Below are 15,274 nucleotides of genomic sequence, written 5' to 3'. Positions count from 1 at the left end.
GATACTAATAAAAAAAAGTTATTAATTAAAACAAATATATATTACTAGTTTATTTGATTAGGAGATATATACAATTAAAAAAATCTTAATCTAATAAATTGAGTTTTAGTTGGTGGGATGTGGAACTCACCATAATAATTCAATTGAAAATAATTTGTACTTAAAAAGAAATTAAGAGAGTCCCACTATAAAGTCATGATTTAAATGGTGAAAGTGAATAAATCCAAATTTAAAAAAAAAAAAAAAAACTTATTTAATTAATTAATTTCCATAAAAAATAGTGAAGGATATGGAGTCAATAATTATAGTTGTGAATGAGTCGATGCTGCGTCCGTGGTGGGTCCCACAACCTGAAAGATGAAGCCAGCATGGATGAGGGGACCACGTGGAACGGGGATATCGGAGGTGGGAAATATAAATAAAAATTAATAAAATATAAAAAATATTATTTTAATTTATTTTATTATTTTAATAATATTAATTCTCTCTCCTCACCTCCTATAAGAACTAACTAATCCAACTCACACTAACGAACACTCACTCCTCCTCGTCTTCTTCAAAGCATTCTTCAATCTTCAAACCCGTTTTCTCTCTCTCCAAATGGGTATGTTTTTAGTTAAATAAAACCAAACACAAAAACAAGAAGAAAAAAAACATGTTTAATGATTTGATTATGTGTAGGTTGTTCTACCGAAGGAGGTGGTTGCAAAATAACCAAGGAAAATGTAGCATCCGCCGCTCAAAAACCTCCGGCAATCCCCGGCGGTTTCATTAGTATTTCTCGAACAAGAAAGAAGATTCTTCTCCAAAACCTAGAAATCAACTGTGGAACAAAATCATGGGTTGATTCCATGAAAGCTTCATCTCCAACTCATGTCAATTCTACTTCTCCTCTTTCTCAAGATCTCCAAACTAACTGGATTGTAAGTAGTTTAATTAATTTAATAATTCATCTCATGATCATATATCTCATATATAATTAATTACAGGAGAAACATCCATCAGCCCTAGACATGTTTGATCAAATAAAAAAAACATTTAAAGGAAAACAAATTGTCATGTTCTTGGACTATGATGGAACTCTATCTCCCATAGTTGATGATCCCGACAAAGCCTTCATGTCTGATGCCGTTAGTCAACATTTTTTATAACTTTAATCTTTTTACACCAATTACATATAATAAATATCCTTAAAAATGATTTCATATTATTTTACAGATGAGATCAACAGTTAGAAAACTTGCAAGAAATTTCCCCACCGCCATAGTCAGTGGTAGATGCAGAGATAAGGTAATTACAGTAGTGACAAGTGTATGTTGTTTTTTATGTGACTCATAATATTAATATTAATATTAATAATTTTTTTAATTTATGAATAAAATATATTTAGGTATATAGTTTTGTCAAATTATCTGAGTTGTACTATGCTGGAAGTCATGGTATGGATATTAAAGGCCCTTCCAAAGGTTCCAAATACAACCAAACTCAGGTAATTAAATTAATTTTTCTTTCAAAATTTTAAATTATCCCTCAAATTTGTATGTTAAAAGTAATTAGTACTCTTTAATATATATAGGATGATGGGTCGGTTCTATTTCAACCCGCCAGTGAATTGGTACCAATGATAGACGAGGTACATATATATACTTGATTTAATATTTCAAATTGATTTGATTTTCGAATCGTGGTAATCTTTATTTACTTGTTAGGTATGCACGACACTGATGGAGAAAACAAAATCGATTGTTGGAGCCATGGTCGAAAATAACAAGTTTTGTGCATCCGTCCACTTTCGTTGTGTGGATGAAAATGTAATGTAACTTATTTTGTTTACTAATATATATTATTTATATAAATCTAAATTAATGATTAATTTGGACACTTATAAGTTGACAAAATAATAAATTGCAGAAATGGAGTGAACTTGCACATCAGGTTAGGTCAGTGTTGAAGGAGTATCCAAAACTTCGATTAACCCAAGGAAGGAAGGTACGATGACGTGTCAATCATTTATTGCTTGTGTTTTTTTTGTCTCAACTAATAATGTCCTTGTACTTTTGATATGTTTGAATTAATATTCCTTAAATTTGAAATATTTCAAATTTAGTCTTATATTTGAACAACTAATTGTTTGTTTAGGTATTGGAGATCCGTCCAAGTATAAAATGGGACAAAGGGAAGGCCCTTGAATTTTTGCTTGAATCACTTGGTAAGTAGTATACATTTTTTTTTTTTAATTTAGCATGGTGATGGTAATTAGATCGAATTAATTAATCAAATCCAATTTTTGTTTAGGATATGCCAATTGCGCAAATGTCTTCCCGATTTATATTGGAGATGATCGGACAGATGAGGATGCCTTTAAGGTATGTATATAGATGGAAACGATTGTTTGATTTGAATTATTTGAAATTTATACGAGAATAAATAAAAGACAAAATCTTTATATTATAGGTTTTGAGGGAAAGGGAAGAAGGGTTTGGTATTTTGGTATCCAGAACTCCCAAGGAAACAAATGCAGCATACATTTTACAAGACCCTTCTGAGGTGATTATTGTTACTGATAAGATATTTAATATTTATTCAATTTTGCAATTAATTAATATTGAAGATTTAATTCAAAATGTATTATATATAGGTGATGGAGTTTCTAAAAAAGTTGGTTAAATGGAGGAGAATGACAATGAAATCACAACACTTGAATAAGCTTAGAGAACGTCTTCAAGATCAGCTCAAAGTCTCGTCGAGTCTCAGCTAGCTCTTAACAAACGTCAAACCCTAGAGCGAACATGGAATCTTCCTACTACTATGTGAATAACTTATGACTTGTTAAGGTCCGGAGTGTATCAACCCTTAAACTCGGGGATATAAATATATATATGTAAATTTTAAGAAATTAGAGGCAAGTAATTATTTCCTCTAATGTTTATCTTCTATGTAAGTGCTAGCTAGTTAGCTAGCTATCAAGGCCTATTATTATAAGTTGGCATGCATGCAAGTGGTGACAAAAAAAACATTGCACAAAAAATTTCATATAATATATATTCATGGAGCAAACTAATGATCAGTAATTGAGGAAATTATTAGCACATATATAAATTCTTAATTTGAACATCATCCATATAAATTATCAGTATAGTTTTCTCATAATAAAGAAATTAAACATAAAATTTATGTGAAAATAATTTGTTTAATATAATGAATGTAGTGAATTGTAAACAATAAGTGATGATGGGACAAGTTATAATATATATGACAAAAAGATTGAACTTTTTTCTTTATGTATAAAAACAAAAACATTTTCATTGATTTACAAGGAACGCGAGAATAAACAAACTTTTTTAAAAATAATTTTGTGTTGTCTTATTAAAATTCCAAAGAGGTTACAAGCTTTGGTAGAAACCAAGAACATAATCTTGTTTCCACATTTTAAACATGAAACAAAGGAAAACAATGTTAGAAGTTCCTAATAAAGAAATAAAAATAAACTTTCTAATTGCATTCAATGGTCTTCATAACTTGATTACTTTGATTTTGATGCAATATTCTTGACATATAGTTGAGAGTCCATTTCGTTGAGTATCTGTCTATACCATATTCTCCGTTTTCTACCTCTTGAGGATGCTCTATTATTCTAAATTGTCACACTAAAATACAAGTTTAAACGATTTATACAATAAAATTGTGCTCTAGCATCCAAATTGTCACACTAAAATACAAGTTTAACAAGTTATACAATAAAATTGTCCCAAGTTAAATCAAATAAAAAAACAACAAATCTCAAACAAACATACAAATCGTTGAAAGCTCTCAAAAGTGCTAATGTCATCAAGTTCGTGAAGTTATAAGTACTTACTAGTCGGATTTTATTCCGATCCTTTTCGTTTGCAGCCTACATAGTTAATTGCCTCCATTATTGAGCCTTCATTATTTTCTTGTAAACTTTGATAGTGATTCTCTATTCATTTTTCTTTACACAAGTGAGTTTTGATTATTTTAATTTGCACATATTTTAATCTATTCAATACAAAGGATCTGAATTAATGTTGAAGGATCAACATAAAGATTTGTTATTGATTCTAATATATAAATACATGTAAGTTGATAATCAATTGAGTAATATTAATAATAATAATAGAGTTGTTTCATTTGTTACATACCGTGGATCCATTTACACCCTTTTGTTGGGACATTGAATTGAAAAGGAAAAGTAAAAGGAAAAGATGATTAATAATGACTAGCTAGCTAATCAAGTGTTAGTAATTAATTTTATAGACCACTTTTCTAAGTAGAAAGTACAAGCATTAGTTGGCACCACATAGGACACAGGTCAGAGTTATTATTAACTTATATGTTTTTAATCATTTAATTATTCTCTATCTAATAATTAGTGCATGCCTAGTGCCCATATTATTTATATTATTGTTTTGCATTAACAATAATATTGAAGGCTGATGATGTTGCTGCATGCTCATGTTCTTCAAACAACAAGCATGTAGCTTAACTGTCCTACATTCTCATAATTAGGCTCAATTTGTAAAAGTTAACTAATTTTATTCCCTTAACCTTATAATGTCCTCTCCAAACAAGACATGATTCCATTTCTCAAGGGTAGTTATTCCCTTGATTGATCGACCCTAGCTTTTATTAATTATTTTATCAAATGGTTCAAATTATGTTACACTAATTTTAATAATTAAGTCATCGTGAATAAATAAAATTAAACATATCTATATATTTAGCGAATAAGTTGGATAATTTAAAATAAAAAATGTTTATTTAAGCAAATCAATAGGACATCATAACCCTTCTATAAATGGTTCATATTTAATGTGATTTCTTAACTTAATCATGAACATCCTTATCGTGATCTCAATCATAGTCTCACCCGGTTAGAACTCTAGAACTGACTCATGTGACATTTGGTTCCCGCAGGATTCAAGAGGTGCTTCTCATGACACTTTATTTCTATCACCGAGTTTGGATCTAATACCACTATAACGTCCCAAACCCTATCGTTACCCGTGAAAGAAATATACTACAAATGTCCCGAACAAATAATTAAGCCACCACAATTCAAACTCAAAATGTATCGGTTAGAGTATATATAATATATTAGCTTCTTTATTCTTATAAAGTGTTTATATTTACTATAATTTTTTAAATGTGAGATGAGACACCATAACTATTTACTTTGACTATTTAGATTGAGATATTGTTTTGAAAATAAAAGTAGATCAACCCAAACTATTACATAAGTTTATACTAATTATTTTGCAGAAATAATAAGAGTACTATATACTTCCTTCTTTAATACAAGTGATATTATGTATCTTCTTAAATAGTTTAGGCTGAAAATAAATAGAATGTTATTTATGATGTCTTTAATTGGGTAATTGTTCTTTGCTTAGCAAATTTATTGAAATTGTCGCTTTTGATTAAAAACAAAAAAAAAAAGGTCGATCCATTAATACCCACTGGGCCATTGAATAGTTAGTTTGTTAGTGGAGAACTAATTAAAGCTTGATTCTTTAAATTGCGTGATTCGAGATGATGGCACCTTTTTCTCTTTTTGCTTTTTCTTTTCAATATACTTCCATTCATTTCAAATTGTTCTCAAACCATTACATTTAAAACGATTTTTTATTTTATTTATGGATGTTTTTATTTATTTATGATTCCGAAAGGACATTTCATCATTTGAGCTTAAAGTGTACCAATAAAAAAAAATTAGAGATCTATCAACAGGTTTTAATTTTTTTCATGAAGTATTTCATTTAACTTTAAAAAAAACATTAACATATACAAGGAAGACACTAAAACTCCCCAAATTTCAGCGCAATAACAAGTTGAGTCTATATATATATATATCAAATTGATTGATAAATTTGTTGGAATATTAGATACGTTAAACTAAATGAAATTTTAGATTAAAATTTAAACATTTAATCTTATGATCTTCATGAATAACACATAGAATCAAAGTGTGTATTGTTAAAACAAAAATTGTTGATGTGTGAATTATGCATGAAGATCTTACCGTTTAAATGTTTAGATTTTGATTTGAAATTTCAAATGTTTAGATTTTGATTTGAAATTTCGTTTAACACATCTAATATTTTAACAATTGGTATGAAACTCATGTGTTGCAGCTCCTCTAATTGGTCCACACGAGTCTCTTAGGACAAATGAAAAATGGGAAGCGAACAATATTACTTGAAAGAGAATTGTCTAGTTTACTCACGGTACTATCAATAATATTAATGGTTATTGTACTCATAGTTGTTTTAAGGGTAATCGTGTTCTCTATTTATTTTTGCACATGGGCATGTTCTCCTTATAATTAGTAATATTTATTTATTTTTTTCTTATTGATTTGCCCCCTCCGTAAACACTAAACACGTAGAATTCGTAGCAAAAGATCTCATTTGTTGTTCTTACCCCCAAATGTGTTAACTTATTCATAAAATAAATAGTGTAAAATATTTAAGGAGAGATCAAAATATTGTAACTCTATCATCAATTGATTTTTTTTATAAATAAATAATATTTTTTAAATCTTAACATCATAATTAAACATATAAAAATTTGTCCAGTATTAGTTTCTGATATGATAAGGGATTCGGATCTGCTGTCCCACCACACGTTTCATTCTTCAAAACACTTTAAAATCATAGAGAATAACTTTTTATCGAGAGTGAATAATTTTAAAGAGTTTTGAAGAATGTGACATGTAATGGAATTATCATGATAAAACTCAATTATAATAACTAGGGGCAGATTTTCTATCTCACGAGCAGCCCTATATGTTCACACTTCAAAATTGAGAAAAATTACACATGTGAAACCCACATTAATTTTAAAATAAACTAAGTTTTGAAGTGTAGAACAAATATGAAACACATTGTTAGACAGCAAATCTGCTGCTATAAGTCTAATCTTATTAATTGTAGGACTCCTAAAATAATCGAATAAATTAATCTTCATTGTTATACTCTATCCAAATTTAGTCATTACACAATTGAAACAATTTTTTCAAAACTTAGATGATATATATAGTCTTATTGATCGAAAAATCATCTATCCGTTATGACTTGATTTTGAGGATTGACAATGACTATCATCGATGCTACCTATTGCAAAACAAAAAGAAGCATGTAAAGAGAAAAGAAGAACAGTTGGGATCTTGTATTTTATTGATTTTTTCATGCTAATGGATATCTATGCATGGTTAATCATGGGCGGTTGCGGTTGCATGTAGACAGAAAGTAAGAACAGTTGGGATCTTCTATTTTTGCATTATATATATGTATATAAATGGGGTATAACCAAGGAATCTATGATGGAAAGAGGAGTTGGAATCCACTCAAAAGAGTAGAAATATTGGTCCATCCATGCCTTTTTATATATATATATATATGACTCAATCGTTTTATCAACTCCACTTTCAATTATTTTTTATTTTTTTGTTGTTGTATTTTATAAATTTAACATATAACTCTATATATAAGCATTATTTTAATTTCAACTTATAACGTTTTAATAAAATCGAACTTAACTTTGAGATCTTTAATTCTTATGTAATTGAGCTATTATAATTGGTTAATTATTATTGCGAGTTTCTGATTTATTTGTACAATTAAACTAAACCCTTAGAATAGCTTAAATGTGAAGAGTTAGGTTTAAAATATCAAAATTTACGAATTTTGTTTATAAAAGAAAATGTGTGCTAATAAATTACATTAAGTTAATTTTTCTTTGAACTTTTTCTCATCTCAATTATCTTGATCATATAATTATAATTTAGAAACATGGATAATTGTAGTTAATAAGTAACATAGCTAAGATCAAGATATCAAGTGGAAACCAACAAATAAATTAAGAAAAAATGAAGTAGATAGGTGTATATCAATAAAATTTAAAATTGAAAAGTTTAAGAGATGGGCTTGTAGCCTGGACCCACTTCAGAACATAACTATGAAGCCCAATTAGGTATATACTGATCAAGCCCAATTACTTATATATAAAAATACAACTAATATATATATATATAATTTATTGAAAAAAAAATAAAAATATATAATTTATTACATATATTTGGAAAAATAAATAACTGATAGAAGGCAAAATGTCATTAATGTTCCGGTGACTTTACCAGTGTCATATCAAATCTTGATTCTTTTTTGCCAGTTGTATTTTGTTTTGTTTGTTTCGGTAAATTTGTAGTTTTTAACTTTTATGATTATAATAATATATACTCTCTCATTGGGAAATTTGAGGAGATGACTTCCAAAATGTGTTAAATGCGGAAAGTGCAAAGGATAAAAAAAAAAGCGCTGGTGACCTCTTTTACTGTTTTTGGACAATTTTGCCCACGTTGGAGGTTGCGTGACGCAACTGGAATAATTTTTTTTCGTCTCGCAACTGGGGTTACGTGACGCGATTGCGTGACGCAACTGAGCCATTTTCTTCAAAAAAATTCATAAATAATTTTTTTGAAAAATAAAAAAATAAAAAATTGCGTCACGCAACCTCAGGTTGCGTAACGAAATAGGGACATTTTCGTCAGAAAAAAAATGGTCACCAACATTATTTAATTTATGCGTTAACATTTTCCCCATTTAGGCTTATTAATGGGGTCATCTCCTCAAATTCCTCCTTTCATTTGTTCAATAATTTTATTTTTCATTTATTTAATAAATAGTCATTATAATTTCTTATTTATTTGAAATCCTCTTTATATTTATTCTACATTTATTTATATAAATTTCTCATATTTTGTTATATATAAATGATTAATTATTATTTGAAAAATATTTTGGTGTTGTTTATTATTAAAGCTTAATTTAACTATTCAACTGGATCTATTTCAACACTAATTTTTAAATTCGTCTTTAGAATCATATTAACATATAATTTAATATATCGATTATAAAAAGAAAATACAAGAAATCATTCTAAAAAAAAGTTGAAATAAAATGAAATGATTTTTCTTTTAAAAAAGTAATCCTCTTGAAAAAGAAAATACAAACCAAACAAGACAGTAAATGTGACGATGAGCGTTAAACGCAGGTTCCCTAGACACGGGCGGCAACCTTGAGAAAAGCTCTGCGATTGCGTTGGCGTTGGCGTTGCAATAGTTACATAAATCCATCATCATCGTGGTCGTGGTCGTGTTCGATCATCGCCAGACCCTCCCTCATGTCATGCTCCCAGTCCCAGTAGCATGTCCACACTATCCCCAGGAAACCTCTCGGTCGATCTCTCAATCGGCCATCTAATTCTCCCAGTTTCTGTTGCATTTCCTTCTCCACAATCCATGGCAGCGTTAACTCCTCCCTACGTATCCCCTCCTGAAAGGGTTCGATACACTGACATCGACCCATACGAGGGTGCACCTTCTTCTACCTATTTGAGAGCTGTCGAGACCTTGTCTGGATCTCTTATGAGACATAATGCTGTACTGATCGAACTCCGTTCTGAAGATGCTGCAATGATACGTTGCGGACTCGAGGCTTCAAGGTTATATTTCAGAACTAGGACTCAGAATCCAGGGAAAGGAAGCCGGGCTCACTACTGTTATAGGGCTGGAAGGTATCTTGATCTCTTCCCTCTAAACAGGGAAGAAAAACTAAGTTTATTATGAATGAATTTCTTTGATGGGATTCTTGAATTCTTTATTTTCATTTTCTTTGTCTTGAGGCGAGTGTTAACATGTTGGCACAATCTGTTTCTGATGCAAAGAAAAAAGAGAGGAACTCACTGCATTTTCACACCTAATTGAACAACTTGGACTTTTGATTATTATAGGACAATGAAGGGAGTATTGTTGCTCTTGTTCTTTTCTGTGTTTCATTTTACATTTTAGAAGATTTTATGTTATTTATCATCACGTCTAGTCTATTTGTCGTATTGCTTAAACTTGAATTAGGTGCTATAAAATGAAACTTGCTTCTTATAGCACCTAATTCATTGTATCATTTTGGTAGGCAATCAGAAGACTGGGATTCTTCACCCCCTTGCTTAGATGATGTCTTTAGGTGCATGGGAAAAGTAGCCCGAGCAGCTTTGTCTGCAATAGCAAGGCATCTTCGTTTGAGAAGCGAGTAAGAACATTCTTGGGCAGTGTTGGAACCTTTCAGTGGCTGATAATTATTAGTCTTTGCACTTCTCAAAAAAATTATTTGTTTGTAAAACTAATTTACTTCTATGCATGTAATGCAGTGTTTTTAATCACTTACTTGATGACAACCCACTGCCTACAAATCAGACATCTGCATCAATGCTGGTTGTGACATACTCTACTCTCTCCGGGCAAACTAGCAAAAGTTCTGTGGGGCTTGGTAAGCCCCATGTGAATGTAGAAGTGGAGAAGGGGCTATTGACTTTAATTTCTTCGGATTATCCCGGTCTTCAGGTATTCTATTTTGTTTTAAAAAGGTCAACCTTTCATTAATAATCAAAAGTGGAACGCAAGAAACGTTCCTAAACGGATTGCAGAATACGTATGGGGTGAAGAAAGCCAAAGAAATTAAATAAAATGAAATGCAAGAAGTTTAGACTCCGATACTCGAAGTAGTCCTATCCGTTGCACATCCCCTTCTTTTTGATCGATGCAAAAGTTTGAAGAAGAAAACATTTAATTCTACCGGCCCCAAAACTGGTCTATAACCTGTTTCCCATAGATAGAGGAATGATTTTATACCTGTAGTTCTTTTCTTGTTTTTTTTTTTCAAATGGTAAATATTTTTTCACTTTCTAAGGTGAACATTTGTCTAGATTACAAATCTTTGTATGTTTTGGTCCTCGAATCATATTTTGCAGTTGTTTTCTATCATAGGTTTGTGATCCCAATAATCATTGGTACTTAGCAGATGGTGGATCAGCTCCTGGAGATCTCTTGATTCTTACTGGAAAATGTCTAAGTCATGCTACTGCAGGCTTACGTCCTGCAGCGTCTTATAGATCTTCATTTGATCAATTTTCTGGTGGCGGAAGTGGGGGAAGTGGAAGGTCTAACCATATCTTTTATGCTTCATTTCATAAATGCAATCATTGCCTCCTAATTCCTGTATTTCTGGTTACTAAATTGTATTCACCTGTCAGATTTTTCTCATTCCTTGTTATGACATGCCATGAAATTATTGTAGGACATCTCTAGAATTCCGGTTAATGCCTCAAGGTGATGCGATTCTGGATTGTTCTCCTATTTCTGCAGCTGGTCATGTCATTCCTCAAAGCTATGTACCCATATCTGTTAGCCGGTTCTTGGATGACCTTTCAGCTGAGGAGGATGTGATATGCAACCTTTCTGAAAACACTGAAGTAAGTTTAATGTGATGAAATTAACAGGTGAAGAAACTAGGTTACAAATCATATTCCTTTTCTCTAGTTGGCTTGAGAAAATATAAAAGATGTCTACATCCATTTTTGGGTCTGGCAACTTTTATGGTTGTATTGATGGCTAAGAACATGTTAAAAAAGGAAGATATTTTTCATGAACTGGAACATCTGTTTGCTAAAGAGCGGTAATCTATCAATTCATTTGGATGAATTCACCTTAACCTAAAGCTTACTTCTAGTACTAGGAAATAGCAACACAACTGTAGGAAAAGCACATCTGAAGTTCACACAACTTTTGCTTTGGATACACGCTATTTGTTGAATTGCGCTATGTCTTTATCAAACAAGAACAAAAACAGTCTGGATATTTATTAAAAATTTGATAGGAAATGTCCCATAGGCTTTATTTTCCTAATACAAGAGTCTGTTAGGGGATACAAATATTGAGACCCATCCATATTGGCTTGGACATGGGATCATGTTTAAACATGGCGGCTAGGGGATAAGGATAACCTATTGTTACCATAGTTTAGTAAGCGTTAACCCAAAAGTAAATATGCAGTTAGAAACCATTTTGGAAAGGGAAGTTTTAGTGTAAATAATGTTGTTTCTTTCTTACTTTTATGTTAGAAGGGTGTCAAGGTCTGCTTATGATGGTAACTGTTATTATTTAACATTGGCATTTTGCATTTTTTTTACTTAGAGACTGCCCCACTTCCATTGTTTTGCGAAAGACAGGGTTCGGAAAGACAAAGAAGTTTGTTTACATGCATATTTTCATGTGCCTGGCATGTGTGATTGTTCTTATCCATTTTGGCTTTCATTCTTCTTCATAAATGGTCTAGATGTTTTCTACTGCATGTACATTGTCATCATCCTCATATTACTGCATGGATTTGGGTTTGCAGGGCATTCAGAAGCATATGAATAGAGAAATTTCTTTGAGAAGCATTCTTTCGGACCCTTTATCGTGAGTTTGAACTCTTCTTCTATGTAAATATAGAGGTTTCTTCCTTCTCAACATGCTGTTATGGATGAGACATTGTAAAAGCTTTGGTACAGAACTAGGAACTGAGAATAGTTAGAGCTGTACAATGGAGACCGAATCTAAAGATGAGATTAGAGCACTAAAGATGTTTCTGATGCATTCTGGAAGTTGGAAAACCTAAGTTTTTTTTATGAACAATAAAACTATCAGCCTTTGTGATGGGGTCATTGCATAGAACTCCAGAACTTGGAGAAATTTATATGGTCAGCCTGTTTCTAACTAAAAGTCGAGACTGTTCCCTAGATTTTAAATGGTAAAACACAGGTTATATGAGCACCTTTTTCTCTGATGTACCAATGCTATGGTCAAATATCCAATGTAGCAGCAGCTCAAAATATTTCATCATATATTTTGTAATCAAGAAATTTGTGTTATATAATGTTGCGACAGATAATCATGATAGTAAACCAGCTTCTGTTGTCTTCTTAATCAAAAAGTACTAATTCCTTCTTTTTTTCCTTGCTTATTCCAAATTGTAAACTTTCAGTGGTGCATTCCTTGAGGATGCTATGGTTGTCACATGTGGGCATTCCTTTGGTGGACTTATGCTAAGGAAAGTTCTAGACACTGTAAGCAATAATAGCCCTAAAGAGAACAAATAATTTTTATTTTTAATTTGTATCTTTTTCATATTACTGCCCGAGATAGAAAGGAAAATGTGACTTTTGGAGAAGTGAGGTTGGGAAGAGAGCAGCTACTGAACTTTCATAAAGCATCACTATTTGAACCAGTTCCTAGAATACTTATATTTTATCTATGAATACATGACAACTGAAAATGTGGCTAGTAAAATGCTGTGATAAATCTTGCTGATAGTTGTTTTAGCGGCTCATGTATAAATGTAATCACTACTTTTTCTCACTTAAAATACAACATAACATAAGTTAGACAAGTTGTGTAATCCATTACACTTCAGTTCTTATGACATAAGCAATGCTTGGAAGATTCATTAACTTATGGAAATGATTTTTTCTTGTTTGTTTTATAGTCAAAATGCACCATCTGTGATGTAGAAATTGAGAGCAACACTTTGATCCCTAATCACGGTATGTTTGATATATATATATATCTGTATTTACATTTACACCAGTCAGCTCACCTGTTTTTGGACTTTATCACTCTAGCTCTTACTCTTTACTGGCTTGACTTTTTATTCAGCCCTGAGATCTGCAGCCTTAGCTGTGAGACAGGAGGATGATAAGAGGCTTTTCCACAACGCGGCTATTCGGAAGCGTAGAAAAGAAATGAGTGATAGCATGGACATCTCAAGAAGACAAAACCAGGTAATTTCTTAATCACATAATAATTTGAAGTTGATATTGATGTACTTGAGCATTATATAGTGTCCTTTCAATCAGATGTCATAACTTCTCATGACAATATTGATTCAGTTACAATCTTTTCTATTTCATTCAGGAAGATGTTGCCATTGGTTCTGATGATGGGCTACAAAAAAAAGTGCAGTATCCTTTTGCGGTGAACGAGAAAGTATTAATCAAGGTAACCCATTAGTTACCTTACCATATGTCCATGTCTGTTATGACCACGAAAAGTAAATTCTTATATTGTGCAGGGGAACAGGAGAACACCTGATAAGTTCGTGGGGAAGGAAGCAATAATCACTTCACAATGTTTGAATGGCTGGTGAGATTTGCAAACCTGAAATTTACATTGTTGGACAAAAAATAGGGTGTTGTTTTTCCATAGGTTGCTAAATTGTGTATACCAATTTTCACTCATTTAGAAGCTGCAACTTACCCTGATTTCCTATGATTTCAATTAATTCACATGTTAAAGAGTATATATCATAATCAGTGTATAGATTAAGTGCATATCAAAATTATTAGAAAGATCATAAGCAGATTTATGCATTCTCTCAAGTTTTCTGTAATAGATGTAATTATTAAACGAATGAAGAACCTCATACCATAATTCTGCAATTTTGATTATTGGATGTGAATCATTTTGCTAAAGACTATGATTATTTGGATGTAGCTGTTGAGTTTTGATGAGTAAAATTAAATGCGTGATGCAGTTATGTAGCTTCCAAACTAACTTTTTCTTCTCATGTATGATTATTATCCTGTAGTAGTACAAAGAAGATCATTTAACCTGTATTTTCTAATGTAAAATGCAGTTCTGCTGGAAATGATAAATGAGCAGATCATTATGTATTATTTTCAAATTTTCTGTTAGTGAACAGTGTCTGACAATCGGGGCAAATATCCATCCTCCATTCTGTGGCATTTGTTGAAAATGTTTAGATTTTCTCTTTAATTATTTGATTCTAGCCTGGGCTGAGTCTCCATGAAAATTGTTTGTAAACCTTCTTTCTCTGTACTGCAGGTACTTGCTGAAGATTGTAGATAGTGGAGAGAACGTCCGGTTGCAATACCGATCTCTTAAAAAACTCTCTCAGTTGCAGGATACTGATCCTAGAGATCCATCATAGAGAAACTGCTCATTACTTGACTTCTTATAGTTGTTTGGGATGCTATAATGCTAAGTAGTAGGCATCTCAGTATGTGAGAAAATTTGGGATCAGTTTGTTCCAGAATGTGGATCAAGCAAGCTTTGTGGGTGAAAGGAGATTGTATCTAGTAGTTATGGTAGCTGTTTATGAGTTTTGTACAGAAAATGACCTGTCTTAGAATGAATTTTGATAAGAGGAAAAGAAAGACCCTGCCATAGTAATTAGGATGGAGATATGGTATAGGGTGCTAGGGAAATGAATGTAAGTTGTGACATTTTGTACTTTTAGTTTGTGGATGGAAAAATGTCACTTTTCTTTCACTTGTATCTTGTTTTTTCTAGTGTTTTTACTTCAAAGACTTGGTAGCATTATCGCTCTAGCATCATAAATATTATACTTATGGGTTAACG

The 15,274-nt window shown here is 31.5% G+C and overlaps 2 protein-coding genes across 2 annotated transcripts; both read left to right on the top strand.

Annotated features, from left to right (window-relative positions):
- Positions 1–526: 526 nt before the first annotated feature.
- On the top strand, positions 527–3,042 carry LOC124920009 (probable trehalose-phosphate phosphatase H). The gene is made up of 12 exons (XM_047460395.1): positions 527–604; positions 682–923; positions 990–1,130; positions 1,219–1,290; positions 1,391–1,489; positions 1,577–1,633; positions 1,710–1,811; positions 1,912–1,989; positions 2,140–2,209; positions 2,296–2,366; positions 2,455–2,547; positions 2,639–3,042. The coding sequence occupies exons 1-12, from the start codon at positions 601–603 to the stop codon at positions 2,756–2,758; spliced, it is 1,149 nt and encodes a 382-aa protein (XP_047316351.1). The 5' UTR covers positions 527–600; the 3' UTR covers positions 2,759–3,042.
- A 6,033-nt stretch (positions 3,043–9,075) lies between these two features.
- Positions 9,076–15,190, top strand: LOC124920008. Its single transcript, XM_047460394.1, has 12 exons — positions 9,076–9,594; positions 9,990–10,106; positions 10,225–10,417; positions 10,841–11,013; positions 11,151–11,325; positions 12,252–12,313; positions 12,879–12,960; positions 13,380–13,437; positions 13,550–13,674; positions 13,808–13,891; positions 13,965–14,035; positions 14,738–15,190. The coding sequence occupies exons 1-12, from the start codon at positions 9,227–9,229 to the stop codon at positions 14,841–14,843; spliced, it is 1,614 nt and encodes a 537-aa protein (XP_047316350.1). The 5' UTR covers positions 9,076–9,226; the 3' UTR covers positions 14,844–15,190.
- The last annotated feature ends 84 nt before the right edge of the window (positions 15,191–15,274 follow it).

The sequence above is a fragment of the Impatiens glandulifera genome, chromosome 1, assembly GCF_907164915.1.
Source record: "Impatiens glandulifera chromosome 1, dImpGla2.1, whole genome shotgun sequence".
NCBI classification, from domain to species: Eukaryota; Viridiplantae; Streptophyta; class Magnoliopsida; order Ericales; family Balsaminaceae; genus Impatiens; species Impatiens glandulifera.
This window is presented reverse-complemented; position numbering and strand designations above follow the sequence as displayed.

Bases quoted from the DNA above. Each gene is read 5' to 3' on its own strand.
- LOC124920009 (XM_047460395.1), top strand. The intron at 1,291-1,390 runs GTAATTACAGTA...AAATATATTTAG, and splicing joins GTGGTAGATGCAGAGATAAG to GTATATAGTTTTGTCAAATT. The intron at 1,812-1,911 runs GTAATGTAACTT...AATAAATTGCAG, and splicing joins TTCGTTGTGTGGATGAAAAT to AAATGGAGTGAACTTGCACA.
- LOC124920008 (XM_047460394.1), top strand. From the start codon at position 9,227: ATGTCCACACTATCCCCAGGAAACCTCTCGGTCGATCTCTCAATCGGC. The intron at 12,314-12,878 runs GTGAGTTTGAAC...GTAAACTTTCAG, and splicing joins ATTCTTTCGGACCCTTTATC to TGGTGCATTCCTTGAGGATG. The intron at 13,438-13,549 runs GTATGTTTGATA...CTTTTTATTCAG, and splicing joins CACTTTGATCCCTAATCACG to CCCTGAGATCTGCAGCCTTA.